General features: G+C 40.2%; 1 protein-coding gene across 1 annotated transcript in view; it reads left to right on the top strand.

The window, feature by feature from the left end:
• The window catches only part of TXLNG (taxilin gamma), an 89,573-nt gene that overhangs the window by 60,626 nt on the left and 14,142 nt on the right, over positions 1-14,805 (top strand). The window contains exons 3-7 of the mRNA XM_077482198.1: positions 2,369-2,460; positions 2,565-2,735; positions 4,283-4,477; positions 7,785-7,904; positions 8,982-9,056. Of these exons, the coding sequence (XP_077338324.1) occupies positions 2,369-2,460; positions 2,565-2,735; positions 4,283-4,477; positions 7,785-7,904; positions 8,982-9,056 (653 nt within the window). The remainder of the gene's footprint in view (positions 1-2,368; positions 2,461-2,564; positions 2,736-4,282; positions 4,478-7,784; positions 7,905-8,981; positions 9,057-14,805) is intronic.

Below are 14,805 nucleotides of genomic sequence, written 5' to 3' on the forward strand. Positions count from 1 at the left end.
ACAGTACTCTGCTTGACAGACTTCCTGCACCAAAATTCTCATCTGGCACTGATTTCAGTACAGATGTGCAAGATCCTCTGGCTGCAGAACTGGCCTGCAGAGTTGAGAGATGATGCTGTTTGATGGAGAATGACTCTTGCCCAGTAAGAATAAGCTCCGGTGTCCAGAGCAATGGTGCTGCTTCCGGGTTCAGGAAGCAGTCCTTTTGTCCTTCCCATCCTGTTTCCAAAGCCAAGTCCTCCATTCGGATTTGTAGCAACTCCTGGGCGTCGAAGCTAGCCAAGTCCTCCTCGCAATGAAGAGATGCCCCCATATGTAAGTGAGGGGGCCATCTGCTGACGTTTAGGGTCACCTGACTTGTGGGTCCTTTTGACTGCTTTGCAACAGCTTTACACTTTGGGAGCGATTTTACCACTTCCCTCCAAGGAACAACTTAACTACTATTACTGAAACTTGTTCATGTGTCCAAAGATCAATGCGAGCATGTGTTTCATACCAAACTTGAAGGTTCTCCGCACCTCCTTGCAGGTCCAGAAGTTCCAGATGGAATCAGCCCAGTTTGTAATTGTATCAGTGGGAAATTTCTAACATGCATAGACGTCAAGGATGTGTATCTGCAGATGAAAAATGTTCCCCCACATCAGCTGTTCTTGGCACTTGTAGTGGGTGAGGAACAATTGCAATTTGTGGCCCTTAACTTTTCCCTGTCCATGGCCCCCTATGTATTTGCCGGGATGCTTGCCCCAAGCCTTGTGCTATTGCGTTCTCAGGAAATCAACATATTTGGTTGTGGATGTGGACAAATGTGTTAAACCCCTACTGTCAGGTCCATATGACATACGTTTTTTTTTTTTTGTTTTTTTTTGCAAATACAAAGCAGTCTGTTGGGTATAGTATAAAGGTGTGTATCTTTCTTCTTTTTTTTTTTTTTTTTTTTTTTTTTTTTGAGTAACCTGGTGTAGGTGGAATTTAATTTGGCTGACAATAGCTTTCACTTTGTTCACGCTGTAAAGATATCTGGAGGGGGTTCGCCAATCACAGACTGTCATGCCCCTCCGGCCTGTGTCTTTGGTGTCTTTGGTGGGACTAACAGGGATTTGAAGCTTCCATCAATTAAAATCTTCTATCCCACCCGCATATTGTTTAGCAATACAAGGACGTAGAGGAGGAAGTGAGGGGACTGTCATTTACCATTGTGTATATGCCCACACTTGACTCTATAGTCACAGATAGCGAAAAGGAGGAAATTACCTGCAGCATGCTCAGTTGATGTGGCAACAGCTGGTCTGCACAATCTCAGGCTGCAGCAGGGACACAAACTAGGAGGTGCAGTGAACAGCAGGATGAACCAGGTTTTTTGCAATCTACAGAAAACAAATGATTTTGTAGCAAAGTGAGTATGAACACAATGTAATTTGGCGTATATGGACATTTGGGTTTAATGACACTTTAAGGCCCACTTGACTCGTTTGTTCAGTGCTAAATTGCTTTAACTGCTCTTTTGAGTTGGTGAATATTATTCCCTTGTTTGGGTCTGTTGGCACTTTTTGCTGTGTTCACCGCTCAGTTGTATTGCTTGGGGATGTCCCTTTGTCAAGACTTAAGAGCCTGTGTCCTGCACTGTACAATGCTGTACTAAGAAATTAGGCTTTTTGCCTTGCCTCTACAATCCTTTTTTCTTGGAGTACAGGACATAGGCCACCCTCTCCTCTGTTCTGGCATTTTCCTTTGCTTGTCAAAAAAGAGGATTGCTGTGAGCAGGAGGGGTTTTATGAGTTGGCCTAACAACTTTGTGACTTAAAGGAGCCTATGTCCTGTCCTGAAATGTACTTCGAGAAAAGGATTCTACAGGTAGGACCTCTTGGCACACGGGCGGAAGAAATGTTGCATTTAAAGGCATCTTTTGTGTTTTTTTTTTCTTTTTTTTTTTTTTTTTTTTTACATCTCTGAAAGCAACTCTAGGTTATCTAAAGTGCATATGCACATTGTGTCATTTACAGATGTGCTTTTAGACCCGCATTCAGAGGCGTAACAAAAATGCCCCAAACCTGCATTCAGTTCAGAGAAGTTTTTTTTCCCATAAATTTTAAGTGCGCATACTTATTCCAGTGGATAGAATAAATCAATATTCTAGCCTGAAGATTGCGTTTACGCTCATACGCTTCTAAACACCATAAATGCCATATGCATGTACATACGTGACCTTATAGACAATTTTTCTGACCACACATCTGGAGAAAAAATGAATATGCCTGTGTATGTGTAGCCTTAGTCAAATCCTTCTTTTACACAATGAGCTTCTGTATTGATTACCCGATAATGTAATGTTTAATGATTACCCCTTATAACTTTGTTGTTTGCATTGCAGGTAAAGAAGTTCTGCTTTTAATGCAGGCTTTGCATACTCTTAGAACTCCAGAGGAAAAACTGGCAGCCCTTTGCAAGAAATATGCTGATCTTGTGCGTATTACATATTAATTGCTTTATCTGTATTTTTGATAATGTGTATATTGTGTCATGAATGATGACTTTACAAGCTTTTAATCTTGTACTGCTTCGTTCAGCTGGAAGAGAGCCGGAACTTCCAGAAACAGATGAAGATTTTGCAGAAAAAGCAGTCTCAGGTGATAAAAGAAAAGGTGCATCTACAGAGTGAGCACAGCAAGGCCATTCTTGCAAGAAGCAAACTGGAATCGCTCTGCAGAGAGCTTCAAAGACACAACAAAACATTAAAGGTTAGCAACATCTTGAGTAATATTTTATCATGTTGCAATGCTAGCTCCATCGGAAGAAAATATTATCAGCACTCCCCTAAAGTGCAACCTTTGTATCAGCTTTGTTACGTTCTGGGATTTTCCTCTTTGTAAACAAAAAAATAAAAATACATTTTTTGTCAAAAGCTGTCAAGCTTAAATAGGTACATTTAATGAAAAACACCCAAAAGTTAGGCTATGTAACTGAATACCTGATTTCAACACACAGGTCAGCCAACTTCAGATAACGTGTATTATAAGTTCAAACTTGAATATTTAATGTTATGTTTTCTTCTGAATATAACAAATTTACCTTTTATTTTACTCTCATCGACTTGTATTCTGTAAATTCCACATTGAGCTGTTTCCATAATGTGAGAAGTGTTCATCATTTCCTTGAGATATGAGCAATGGTGGATTTAGCTCCTACCTACCTGATATTGCCATCTTAGTTCCAGCAGCAGCAGGCAGGAGCATGGGACCAGTGGAGCCTCTCCTTTTTAAATCTCTGAGAGGGTAAAATTGTTCCACTGACTCTCAGGGTTTTCTCCCTGAATACCGAGTAAAGAATTTCCTCTTTCCACTAACCAGCAAGTGTTTTGAGTGATTACCAAGGTAGAGGGGCACTACAATTTTTTTATATTTCTGCTCCTATTTGGCCACTATTAGTCTTAATTTTATGATTAAAAGTTGCTTTTAGATAGAACATTACAATTTGACAATGAATTAAAGGGTTCCAAATGTTGAAAAAGGTTTGTCTAGATTGTGGGTGGTTGCAAGATGATGCAACTGATCAGGTCAGCCAAAGGGCTGAAAAACTGGGGAGAAACAAAATCGTCCAGGAGCTTTACACATTGCAAAGATTGTAACAGATGTATTGCTGCCATTTTGTAGAAATTGCCTTTTCACATCCTTTTTCAAGCTGGCTTAAAGTTGTTCTGAAGCCTAAATATTTTTCACCTTAATGCTTTCCTTGCATTAATGTCAAAAATGTTTAGGCACCAGCATCCCCCTTACCCTTCCTAATACTTATCTGAGCCCTCATTGAATCCAGCACTGTGCACATCTGCAGCTCTTCTCTCTCCTCACTTCTAAGTCCTACTGGCTTTCCTGGGGCACTGGGGAGCCATTGGCTTCCAGTGCTGTAAATCAAAGCCAGTGACATGGAGGAGAGGGCAGAGTGTCAATGGACACAGCAGCGAGCGGGCACGCACGAGTGCCCCCATGGGAAGCGCCACTGAATAGGGGAGGAGCCTGGAGCGCCTGCGGGGGGACCAAAGAGGAGGTTTGTGGCTGCTCTGTGAAATTTCATTACACAGAGCAGTTTGGTATAGACATGATTATTTATTATTCTCTTTATAATCGCTTTAAATTTAAGCATTGTATTTGAAACTACCTTAACAAAAATGTTCTGTTAGAGAGGTGTGCTCTAATTTGATCTCCAGTTTTATACAAACTACTGGGAGCCATATAGGTTCCTACTTTTCTTGAGAAATTGCCTAATACATTTTTTTACTCCCAATATATAGGAAGACAATATGCATCAGGCACGTGAATATGAGGAAGAGCGTAAAGAAGCCACTGCACATTTCCAGATGACGTTGAATGAAATCCAAGTACAAATGGAGCAGCATGATGTGTACAATGCTAAGCTCCGCCAGGAAAATGCAGAGCTTGGAGATAAGTTAAAGAAACTTATTGAACAGTATGCCCTGCGAGAAGAAGTGAGATATTTGTATATACATTTAGTCCTGCATCAGTGATAGTGATTGTATTTTTAATTATTATTTAAGCTTACCCTATAAAATTATCAAAACGTCTAGTTTCTGGAGAAAGGGTGTTCAACTCGAGAATCCAAAAGGTTTCTCTGGAGCATAATCTCTTTAAACCTGTCCCCACCTGAGAATGAACAGGTGACTCAGTGGCCAGGAGAAGAAGTCTACTCGGTCATTATCGTGGTACTGGGCAAAACGCCAGGATATGGGGGGGGGCGGCGCTCTCAGTACGCCTCCTGTATTCTCCAAAACAGGCCCCAAGAATTATTATTGTTCTATTCATGTATTGTAGGTCAAAAGAGCAACCAGATGCGGGTTGAAGAGCATGTCGAAAATTCATAGTTGAGGCAGTAGATTTTATTCTCATTCATAATTTCAATTTCTTCTAGGACTTCATACAGAAGGTTGTGACAGCTGTGTGGTCAAGTTTTCCCCCCAGTTATGCCAATATTTACATGGGCCAGCAACCCCTTTGCGAAACGCATTTGGGGAGATTTACTAAAACTAGTGCATACTGAATCTGATGCATCAGTGCTTAAAAAAACGAATCCGCTTCTAGGTTTTATTATCAAAGCTTAATTTAGAACAAGCTGAAGTTAGAAGCTGGTTACTATGCAGAGCTGCACCACATTCTGTGGGCACCAGTTGTAGTAAATATTTCCCCCACTGTCTTCTATGACAGATACATAGATGCTGTGATCATCATCATCTTAAGTCCTGACCTTCGTGCATGTGAATCACTTCCATGGGTATTCTGGGAGGATATGTTCATGTATACATTTTAAGGCCACAGCAGGCAACTCTTATTTACATAAAGAGTTGTTGTGATCCTCTGTGTAAATGGAACATTCTGTATAGTCAGTTTTGCATGTTGTTCAGGAGTTGTACCAGGCAGAAGGATTAATGTCATCAGAGGTATCACTGAGTCAGTCTCTCGTTCCCTGCCAGATGGGAAAAGGTTCAAGAGGTTATACTCAAGTGAAACCTTTTGGATTTTCAAGTTGAGCACCCTTTCTCTAGGGTGGTCTCAATGAGAAACTGGATGTTTTGACCATTTTATTGGGTAAGCTTATGCTTTCGGTTGTGGTTTATGATCCTACTATTTACCATCTTCTTTTGTGTGTTTTGCATGAATTTTTACTTTCCCTCAATAGAATAATTTAGAAATGCACAGATATATCGGCTGCCAAAAATTATCAGCCTACAAATAGGGTTATCGGCATTTTGCCGATAGAAAAAAAATAAAAGGCGCCGATAATGGTTTGCTGCTTCCCATTGAATTCAATGAATAACTGCGTCCCGTCTACTCCAGTGCAAAACTGCGTCCCATCGACTTTAATGAAAAAATTCCAGCCACATGGTTTGCGCTGGTTTTTTTTTTTCTCTTCCCTTTTTTTTTTGACTAGTTCTGAGCTATCCACATGATATTGTACCTATTTGGCACTTTCGTGTATACGTTTATATCTGTTATTCTGTTTCTCCACCTGGTTCATGTCATGGTATTTTAATCAATAATAATTTAGACCAGGTTTGAGCGATGTGTTCGGAGTGTCTTTGGAGACTCAGATTTTTTTTTCTGTGTTTCGTCATCTGGACCAACGTCAACACCTTTTAACACCGTAAAATCTGGATTTTTTTGTTAGAAATTTCCTTAAACCCCCAAACATTTTATGTATTTCTGAAAGCAGAGGCCCTGTAGAATAAAATGGTAGCAGTTGCAGTTTTTTATGTTGCACGATATTTGCACAACTATTTATCAAACACATACTTTAGGAAAGTTTTACACTAAAATAAATTTTAGTACACACAAACACAATATAATACCAATTTATTTGGTAAAATAAAAAAGATTTTTGTAAGCTAAATAGATACCAACCATGTCAACATGTCATCTCAAAAGTGCATGCAGCCATAAAACGGTGTAAAACTATGGTACATAAAATGTTCGATAACAGGCAATTTTACCAGTACGTCAAGGTTAGTTTTAAATGTAATATTTACTGAATTTTTCTATGATTCCAACTACCAAATATTTGGTAACAATATAAAAACAGGAGATTGTTAAAATAGAATGGGGTTTTGTTTTGTTTTTTAGTCATACCCTGTTCCCCCTAAAATAAGACCTAGCGTGATTGTCGGTGTTGGCTGCAATATAAGCCCTACTCTGTTTCCTCAAAAATAAGCCCTACCCTGAAAAGAAGACCTACAAGGACTTTAACTAGGGCTTATTTGGGGGGTAGGGCTTTTATTGCAGCTATCACCGACAATCACACTAGGTCTTATTTTAGGGGAAACGGGGTACTTGGCTGGATGCAGCATCAGTCCCCCACCAGCTATAGCACTGAGAACTTAGAGGTCTAACACCACCGATCGCTCGGTTCTCACAGCTCTGTGAACAGAAAGCTGGAAACTGTCAGTCACCAGCTCTCAGCTCTGCTCCCCCCCCCCCCCCCCCCCCAACTCACTGGAGCCTGGAGCGCTAGGCTGCAGAGAGTTTGGGAGTAGCTAGCTCAGGCTCCCAACGGCTCCCTGACAGACCCGGGTGCCGGCCCAGCCATGTAGACGGATCCTGACCACATGGTCACAATTCTTCCCGAAACTGGACCATCTCTGTGACATCAGTCGACAGTGGAATTTAGCTTAAAAAAAAAAAGCATAACTCCATGGAAAAAAATGCATCATCTCATACAGTGTGGCTGTGCCCACGCGGCATGGGTTAACTGCTCGTCTTGTCTAGGGGAGCAAGGAAAAGCTGTACTTGCCCAGTCCTTAGATCCTCCGGAAAGTCGCACTCTCCCACATCCAGTGGTGGACTGTTACTGCTTTCCCCATGTCCAGAGCCAGTCTATGGGTGTTATGACATCAGAAACAGTTCATTCTCAAGACCGTGAGCTTGCCGGGGGACCAGTCTTGTGGACTAGGTAAGTACATCTCCGCTCCAAAATCCCCTAAACAAAAACAAGCAGTTAACCTGCGCTGTGTGGGCACAGCCCCCCACTGCATGGGAAAATGAAATTTCCTTGAGTTTTTCTGTAAATTGTCAGTCCCCTCAAACCTAATGTCCATAAAGAACTGCAGGAGGCTTCTGGGGATCCCTTGCTGGTATTTACACATAACTAAACATTGATAGAGAGCCTTATAATACTTTACATTATTGTTGACCTATGTTACATTTTTGCCATTTATGCAGATCCTTGTGTTTTTCCCCTGAATATAGTATCTCATTTTAACCAAGTGAAACTGCTTATTGTTTTAGCACATTGATAAAGTCTTCAAACATAAGGAGCTTCAACAGCAGCTAATTGATGCCAAACTACAGCAGACAGCTCAGCTTATGAAAGAAGCTGAGGAACGACACCAGCGGGAAAGAGATTTTGTAAGTACAGATTGTTGCTGGAGGAAGTTATAGCTAAGGCATTTTAGAAAACTCAACATTCATATTTATCCAGGCTTGTGCGTGACTTAACCAATAGCTATATATCTTAATGATCGTTTAAAATGATCCAACTGTGAAAAGATAGTATTTAGTAAATAAATGACAGGCAAGGTTAACAGGTTTCTATATGCCTAGTGTGTTGGATCAGACCAGATAACCTGAAATTAATTGCTGTGGTAGATGTAGCCATTGCCTTCAGATAAACCTAATTCTGGATATAGTAAAGAATTCCAGGGCTTGGGAGCTTAGTGGAATTTCCAAAGTCTGAGAGGTAAAGTACAGATTGTTATTGCATTTATAGTGTTACAGCTGTACAGTCATGTTCACCTCTTCACATTTAACTATGTAGTGATCATGAGATTTCTGAGTTATAAATTAACTGTCATGGGCAGGGGAGATAGTTTGTACGTTTCCTCCTATTATGTGAAGGGAAGGAGCAGCCTCTTGCACCAGCTGTGGCACAGCAGGAAGGCTTTATTACAATTTGTGTCTTCTCATGAAAGAAACATTGGATGCTGTGAAATCTAGCCCCATGCAGTACTTTATTCATGAACACAATGTATCTGTCCTTACAGATGCCAGTTGCAATTAAAGTTCTGCTCAGGAGTAACAACACATTCTTTGCCTTTTTTATTTTACAATGCCCAATTATTACTAAAGATCTTGCTTCATATGCATCTGTGAACACGGATTAGTATTGCAGAAAATTTCCAGCTTGCCCTATAGACTCCTGGTGGGTCTGTAAGTGATCACAGGTAGCACTTTGGGTCAGCCAGGCAACTAGTGTTCTTAGAAACAGGTAAACATTGGGAACCACTTATTCCTCACTAAGGGTTTTCCTGTAAGAATCGAAATGTGTGGCGCTTTAGTGTTTTGTACTGGCCTATACATTTTCACAGATTTGCAGACTGATGGGCTGATGCATGCTGTAACTCAATATACCTGAGAAGATTTATAATGAATAGCATTGTGGTTCTGTGAAGCAGGTTGAATGAAGTGGCTTGTTTTCTTTTCTAGTTGCTGAATGAGGCTACAGAAACCAGGCAAAAATTTGAAGAGCTTAAACAACAAGAAACCCAATTGAAGCAGCAGGTTAGATGATAAATGTGTATGTTGGTGCTTTTTTTTTTTTTTTTTTAAATAAGCTACTTGTGCAAATTTGTAATGCCTTTATTTGAGGATGCAATTTTCCCAGTTTTTTAATTTTTTTTGTATAGAGTAGTCACATCCCTGAATGTTGCATCCCTAACCCTGTTACCTTTCTGTGCTGATGAAATTGTAAAAAAAAAAAAAAAACGCTCCACCTCTGTGGTAAAAATAAATAAATCAAATAATGAAGTTTGTACTGCTGGTATCTACTATCAAGTGAAGGTGGGATCTACCTTTTAGAAGATTAATTGAAATAATGATTAAAAGTTGCATAATGATGAATGTTTTAACCCCTTCACACCTAGGAGTAAAACAAATCTTAATGCCTAAGCCCAATTTTGCAACTTTGACATGTTATTAGAACTGTAAATATCGTCACAACTACTATGTGCATCCAGGTGGATTATACCTTGTGGGGTTTTTTTTTCATGACAAATTGGGCTTTCAGTTGGTGGTAAATAGCTATGGCTATCTCCGATAAACCCATTTCTTTGTATCTGTCTCATCCATTCACAGAGACAAGACACTGAGGCAGGCTTTACAGTGACTAATCACTGCAATCAGGTGACCTGGAATCAGATGTTCCGGGTCCCGATCGTTAGAACGGGGCCTGGGGCTCTCGGTGAGACCCCGGTCTCTGTGCTGGGAGCGAGCTGTTCGCTGCACTCCCAGCACAAAGGAAGATACGCATATATACGGCCCCATGGAAAAAAGCCTACTCTGGTGAGGCTGCATATTTGCGTACGGTTGGCATGAAGGGGGTAAAACTAGTAACTAATAGCAGAAATTCATAGCACAAATGTGCATCATTTTACCTGTGAAAAGGGTGTGGGCATTGGTGTGATATCATGAGTGTTCTAAAACCTACTATATGGGTTTAAGTGTTTACATGGCCTTAAAAGTACTGTCCTTGCATTTTGAGGTCTTCCCCTTTTGGATTTTATAGAGAACAACAACATTCAGAATTAACACTGAGGCCAGCTCCACAGAATTCAAATCAAGGCACTTTAGAAGTCTTTTAAAGTGGAACTGTAGAACTGCTGTCAGATTTAAATACCTAATGAATACGCTTAAACTGTGGGAAAAGAAACTTCCAATGATGTAAATTGCTGATCTATTTTTGGTCCTATGTCCACTGTTGTGGCAGTGGGGAGAGGGTTGGGCACAGTTTGTGGAAGTATTAAATACTAAGCTTTTAGATTTACCATCCTAACACTGTACATAACGCAGGTAAAATGGGTGGTTTTACTTTTTGTTTTAATAAGCCTTATTAAAGTAGACATGTCACAAACAATTGAGACAATCGTCAAAAAGGAGATGTTTACTCTTAAAAAAATATCACAATAACTATAACCTATAGCCTGTTTCTCCCAGGATAAAAACTTGTACAATAAAAATATACCGTATGTATCCTAATATGATACAAAAGCTGTATGTGTCCCAAAATAGGTACAGTATCTCAAAAAAGTGAGTACACCTCTTACATTTTTGTAAATATGTTATTATCTTTTCATGTGACAACACTGAAGAAATTACCCTTTGCTACAGTGGGGATCGAACGTTTGGGCACCCCAGGTAAAAATGTTTATTAATGTGCATAACGAAGCCAAGGAAAGATGGAAAAAACTCCAAATGGCATCAAATTACAGATTAGACATTCTTATAATATGTCAAGAAAAGTTGGATTTTATTTCTATCATTTACACTTTCAAAATTACAGAAAACAAAAAAATGGCGCCTGCAGAATTTATAGCATGCACTGCCCCCTTTGCAAAGCTGAGACCTGCCAGTGCCACGGATTGTTCTCAATCATTGTCTGGGAAGACCAGGTGATGTCAATCTCAAAGGTTTTAAATGGCCAGAGTCATCTGACCTTGCCCCAACAATCAGCACCATGGGTTCTTGTAAGCAGTTGTCTAGAAAACTGAAAATAGTTGACGCTCACAAAGCTGGAGAAGGCTATAAGAAGATAGAAAAGCGTTTTCAGATGTCAATATCCTCTGTTCAGAATTTAATTAAGAAAGGGCAGTCATCAGGAACAGTGGAAGTTAAAGCAAGATCTAGAAGATCAAGAAAAATATCAGACAGAACAGCTCACAGGATTGTGAGAAAAGCAATTCAAAACCTACGTTTGACTGCACGATCCCCCCAGAAAGATCTGGCAGACACTGGAGTTGTGGTACACTATTCCACTATAAAGAGATACTTGTACAAATATGGTCTTCATGGAAGAGTCATCAGAAGAAAACCTCTTCTACTTCCTCACCACAAAAATCAACATTTGAACTTTGCAAATGAACATATAGACAAGCCTGAGGCATTTTGGAAACAAGTTCTGTGGACCGATAAGGTTAAAATAGAACTTTTTGGCCGGAATGAGCAAAGGTACGTTTGGAGAAGAAAGGGCACAGAATTTAATGAAAAAAACCTCTGTCCAACTGTTAAGCATGGGGGTGGATCAATCATGTTTTGGGGTTGGATTGCAGCCAGTGGCACAGGGAACATTTCAAGAGTAGAAGGAAAAATGGATTCAATAAAATTTCAGCAAATTTTGGATGGTAACTTGATGCCATTTGTGAAAAACATGAAGTTAAAGAGAGGATGGCTTCTACAAATGGATAATGATCCTAAACGCACCTCAAAATCCACGGGGGATTACATCAAGAGGCGTAAACTGAAGCTTTTGCTATGGCCTTCACAATCTCCTGACCTCAACATTATTGAAAATCTATGGATAGGCCTTAAAAGAGCAGTGCGTGACAGCCCAGAAATCTCAAAGAACTGGAACACTTTTGTAAGGAAAAATGGGCAAAGATACCTCAAACAAGAATTGAAAGACTCTTGGCTGGCTACAAAAAGCGTTTACAAGCTGTGATACTTGCCAAAGGGGGCAGTACAAGATATTAACTCTGCAGGGTGCCCAAACTTTTGCAGACGCCATTTTTTTGTTTTCTGTCATTTTGAAAGTGTAAATGATGGAAATAAAATCTAACTTTTTTTGACATATAAGAATGTCTAATCTGTAATTTGATGCCATTTGGAGATTTTTCCATCTTACCTTGGCTTCGTTATGCACATTAATACACTTTTTTACCTGGGGTGCCCAAAGTTTCGATCCCCACTGAAATGGATATTTTGATGATAGGCAACTCCTATCCTCATATTGATTAGTGGTTCCAAATTAATAACTACTGCAGTAGGGAACAGACACAAAAGATACGCTCAGCATCTTTCCAAATAACCGTTCTCCTTTATTATGACGCATTTGAAGGCTTTTATACACATGATTACGTCGGTATCACATTAATATTACAATTGTACATTTATGGTAACAAGGGGCGTTACATAGGCAGGCTAATTCTAATCAGGACTTGAAAGAATGCAAAACATGTACTGAAAACATTGTTAGTGCTGTGTGCACAGTGAGGGCATCGTGCAATACATATAAAATAGAATACAATTTATATACAGAACCTACAAATTTCCATTACACCACTGTACAATGTGAAGTAATGAGTGTACAGCTTGTACAACAGTGTAAATTTGCTGTTCCCTCAAAATAACACACAGCCATTAATGTCTAAACCGTTGGCAACAAAAGGGAGTACACCCCTAAATTGTCAATATTTTGTGTGGCCACCATTATTTTCCAGCACTGCCATAGCCCTCTTGGGCATGGAGTTCACCAGAGCTTCACAGGTTGCCACTGGAGTCCTCTTCCACTTATCCATGATGGCATCAAGGAGCTGTTGGATGTTGGAGACATTGCGCATCTCCACCTTTCATTTGCAGATGCCCCACAGATACTCTATAGGGTTTACGTCTGTAGACATGCTCGGTCAGTCCATCACCTTTACCCTCAGCTTCTTTAGCAAGGCAGTGGTCATCTTGGAGGTATGTTTGGGGTTGTTGCCATGTTGGAATACTGCCCTGCAGTCCAGTTTTCCAAAGGGAGGGGGATCGTGCTTTGCTTCAGTATGTCACAGTGCATGTTGGCATTCCTGGTTCTCTTAATGAACTGTAGCTCCCCATTGCTGGCAGCACTCATGCAGTCCCAGACCATGACACTGCCACCACCATTCTTGACTGTAGGCAAGACACACTTGTCTTTGTACTCCTTACTTGGTTGCCGCCACACACGATTGACACCATCTGAACCAAATACGTTTATCTTGGTCCCATCAGACCACAGGACATGGTTCCAGTAATCCATGTCCTTTGTTTGCTTGTCTTCAGCAAACTGTTTGCAGGATTTATTGTGCACCATCTTTAGAAGAGGCTTCCTTCTGGGATGACAGCCATGCAGATCAATCCTATGTAGTGTGTGGCATATGATCTGAGCACTGACGCTGAGCATGTGCACTCAACTTCTTTGGTCGACCATGGCGAAGTCTGTTCTGAGTGGAACCTGTCCAGTTAAACTGCTGTATGGTCTTGACCACTGTGCTGCAGATCAGTTTCAGGGTCTTTGCAATCTTTTTATAGCTTAGCTTAGGGCATCATTGTATAGAGAAAAAATTTTTCTTTTTCAGATACTCAGAAAGTTCTTTGCCGCGAGATGCCACGTTGAACTTCCAGTGACCAGTATGCGAGAGTGAGAGCAATAACACCAAATTTAACACACCTGCTCCCTAGTCATACCTGAAACCTTGTAACACTAACAAGTCACATGACACAGAGGAGGGAAAATGGCTAATTTGTCCCAATTTGGACATTTTCACTTAGGGGTGTACTCACTTTTGTTCACATTAATGGCTGTGTGTTGAGTTCTTTTGAGGGGACAGCAATTTACACTGTTATATGAGCTGTACACTCACTACTTTACATTGTAGCAAAGTGTCTTTTCTTCAGTGTTGTCACATGAAAAAATATAATAAAATGTTTTTATAAAAATGTGTGGGGTGTACTTTTTCGAGATATTGTATGTGTTCTTGTAGATTGTGAAAGTAAAATGTTATTTAGGGGGAAATCTACAAACCAATCAGGGTTTATGAGGGCAATACTGTTGATCACTAGCTGTTTAAAACAGATACAAAAAAATGCATAATGTATAATAAACAAAGCGTTATGAGGTCCTACCAGCCATATGTAGCAAGAAAACTATTGTATTTAGAATTAATGATGAGAAATCAGTTTCTATAGGGTTTTGCTACATAAAGAGTTTACAATGCCAATGGTTAGGCCTCATAGAACATTTTAATACTAATATTTATTTAAATTTTTTGTTAAATGTGTTTAAATTCTACCATGCAGGAAGTGCCAGCTATGGTCAGCGGTGCCTTGCACTTTTTTACTTTTTTCTTTTTGTTTATTAAACTGTGACATTCCATTCCATTCAATTCTATGCAGATACACAAGTTGTCAAGTCCTTAAAGTGGTTGTTAAGCCACTTGCATGAATTTGTGTATAATCCTGTTTGTTTCCTAAGCCTGTGTGCCTCTGTCTGTGTTTTGTAAAAACAAATGCTGTCTATACCTGATTTAAGTGTGCTGTTCGGTGATGACATGACTGGCCGGCTCTCTCCTCTCCCAGACTAGTCTGACAGCTAGAGCGGGAGGGGCCAAAAATCCCCCGCTGACTTCACTCGGGAGGAGAGGAAGAGAGCGTCGGCTGTTCACGTGATCATCGAGCAGCACAAATCGGGTATATACAACGTTTTCTTTACAAAACACAGAGGCACACAGGCTACAGG

This window comes from Lithobates pipiens, unplaced genomic scaffold, assembly GCF_037356315.1.
Source record: "Lithobates pipiens isolate NorthernLeopardFrog02 unplaced genomic scaffold, aLitPip1_a1.2 Scaffold_16, whole genome shotgun sequence".
In the NCBI taxonomy this organism is placed as follows: Eukaryota; Metazoa; Chordata; class Amphibia; order Anura; family Ranidae; genus Lithobates; species Lithobates pipiens.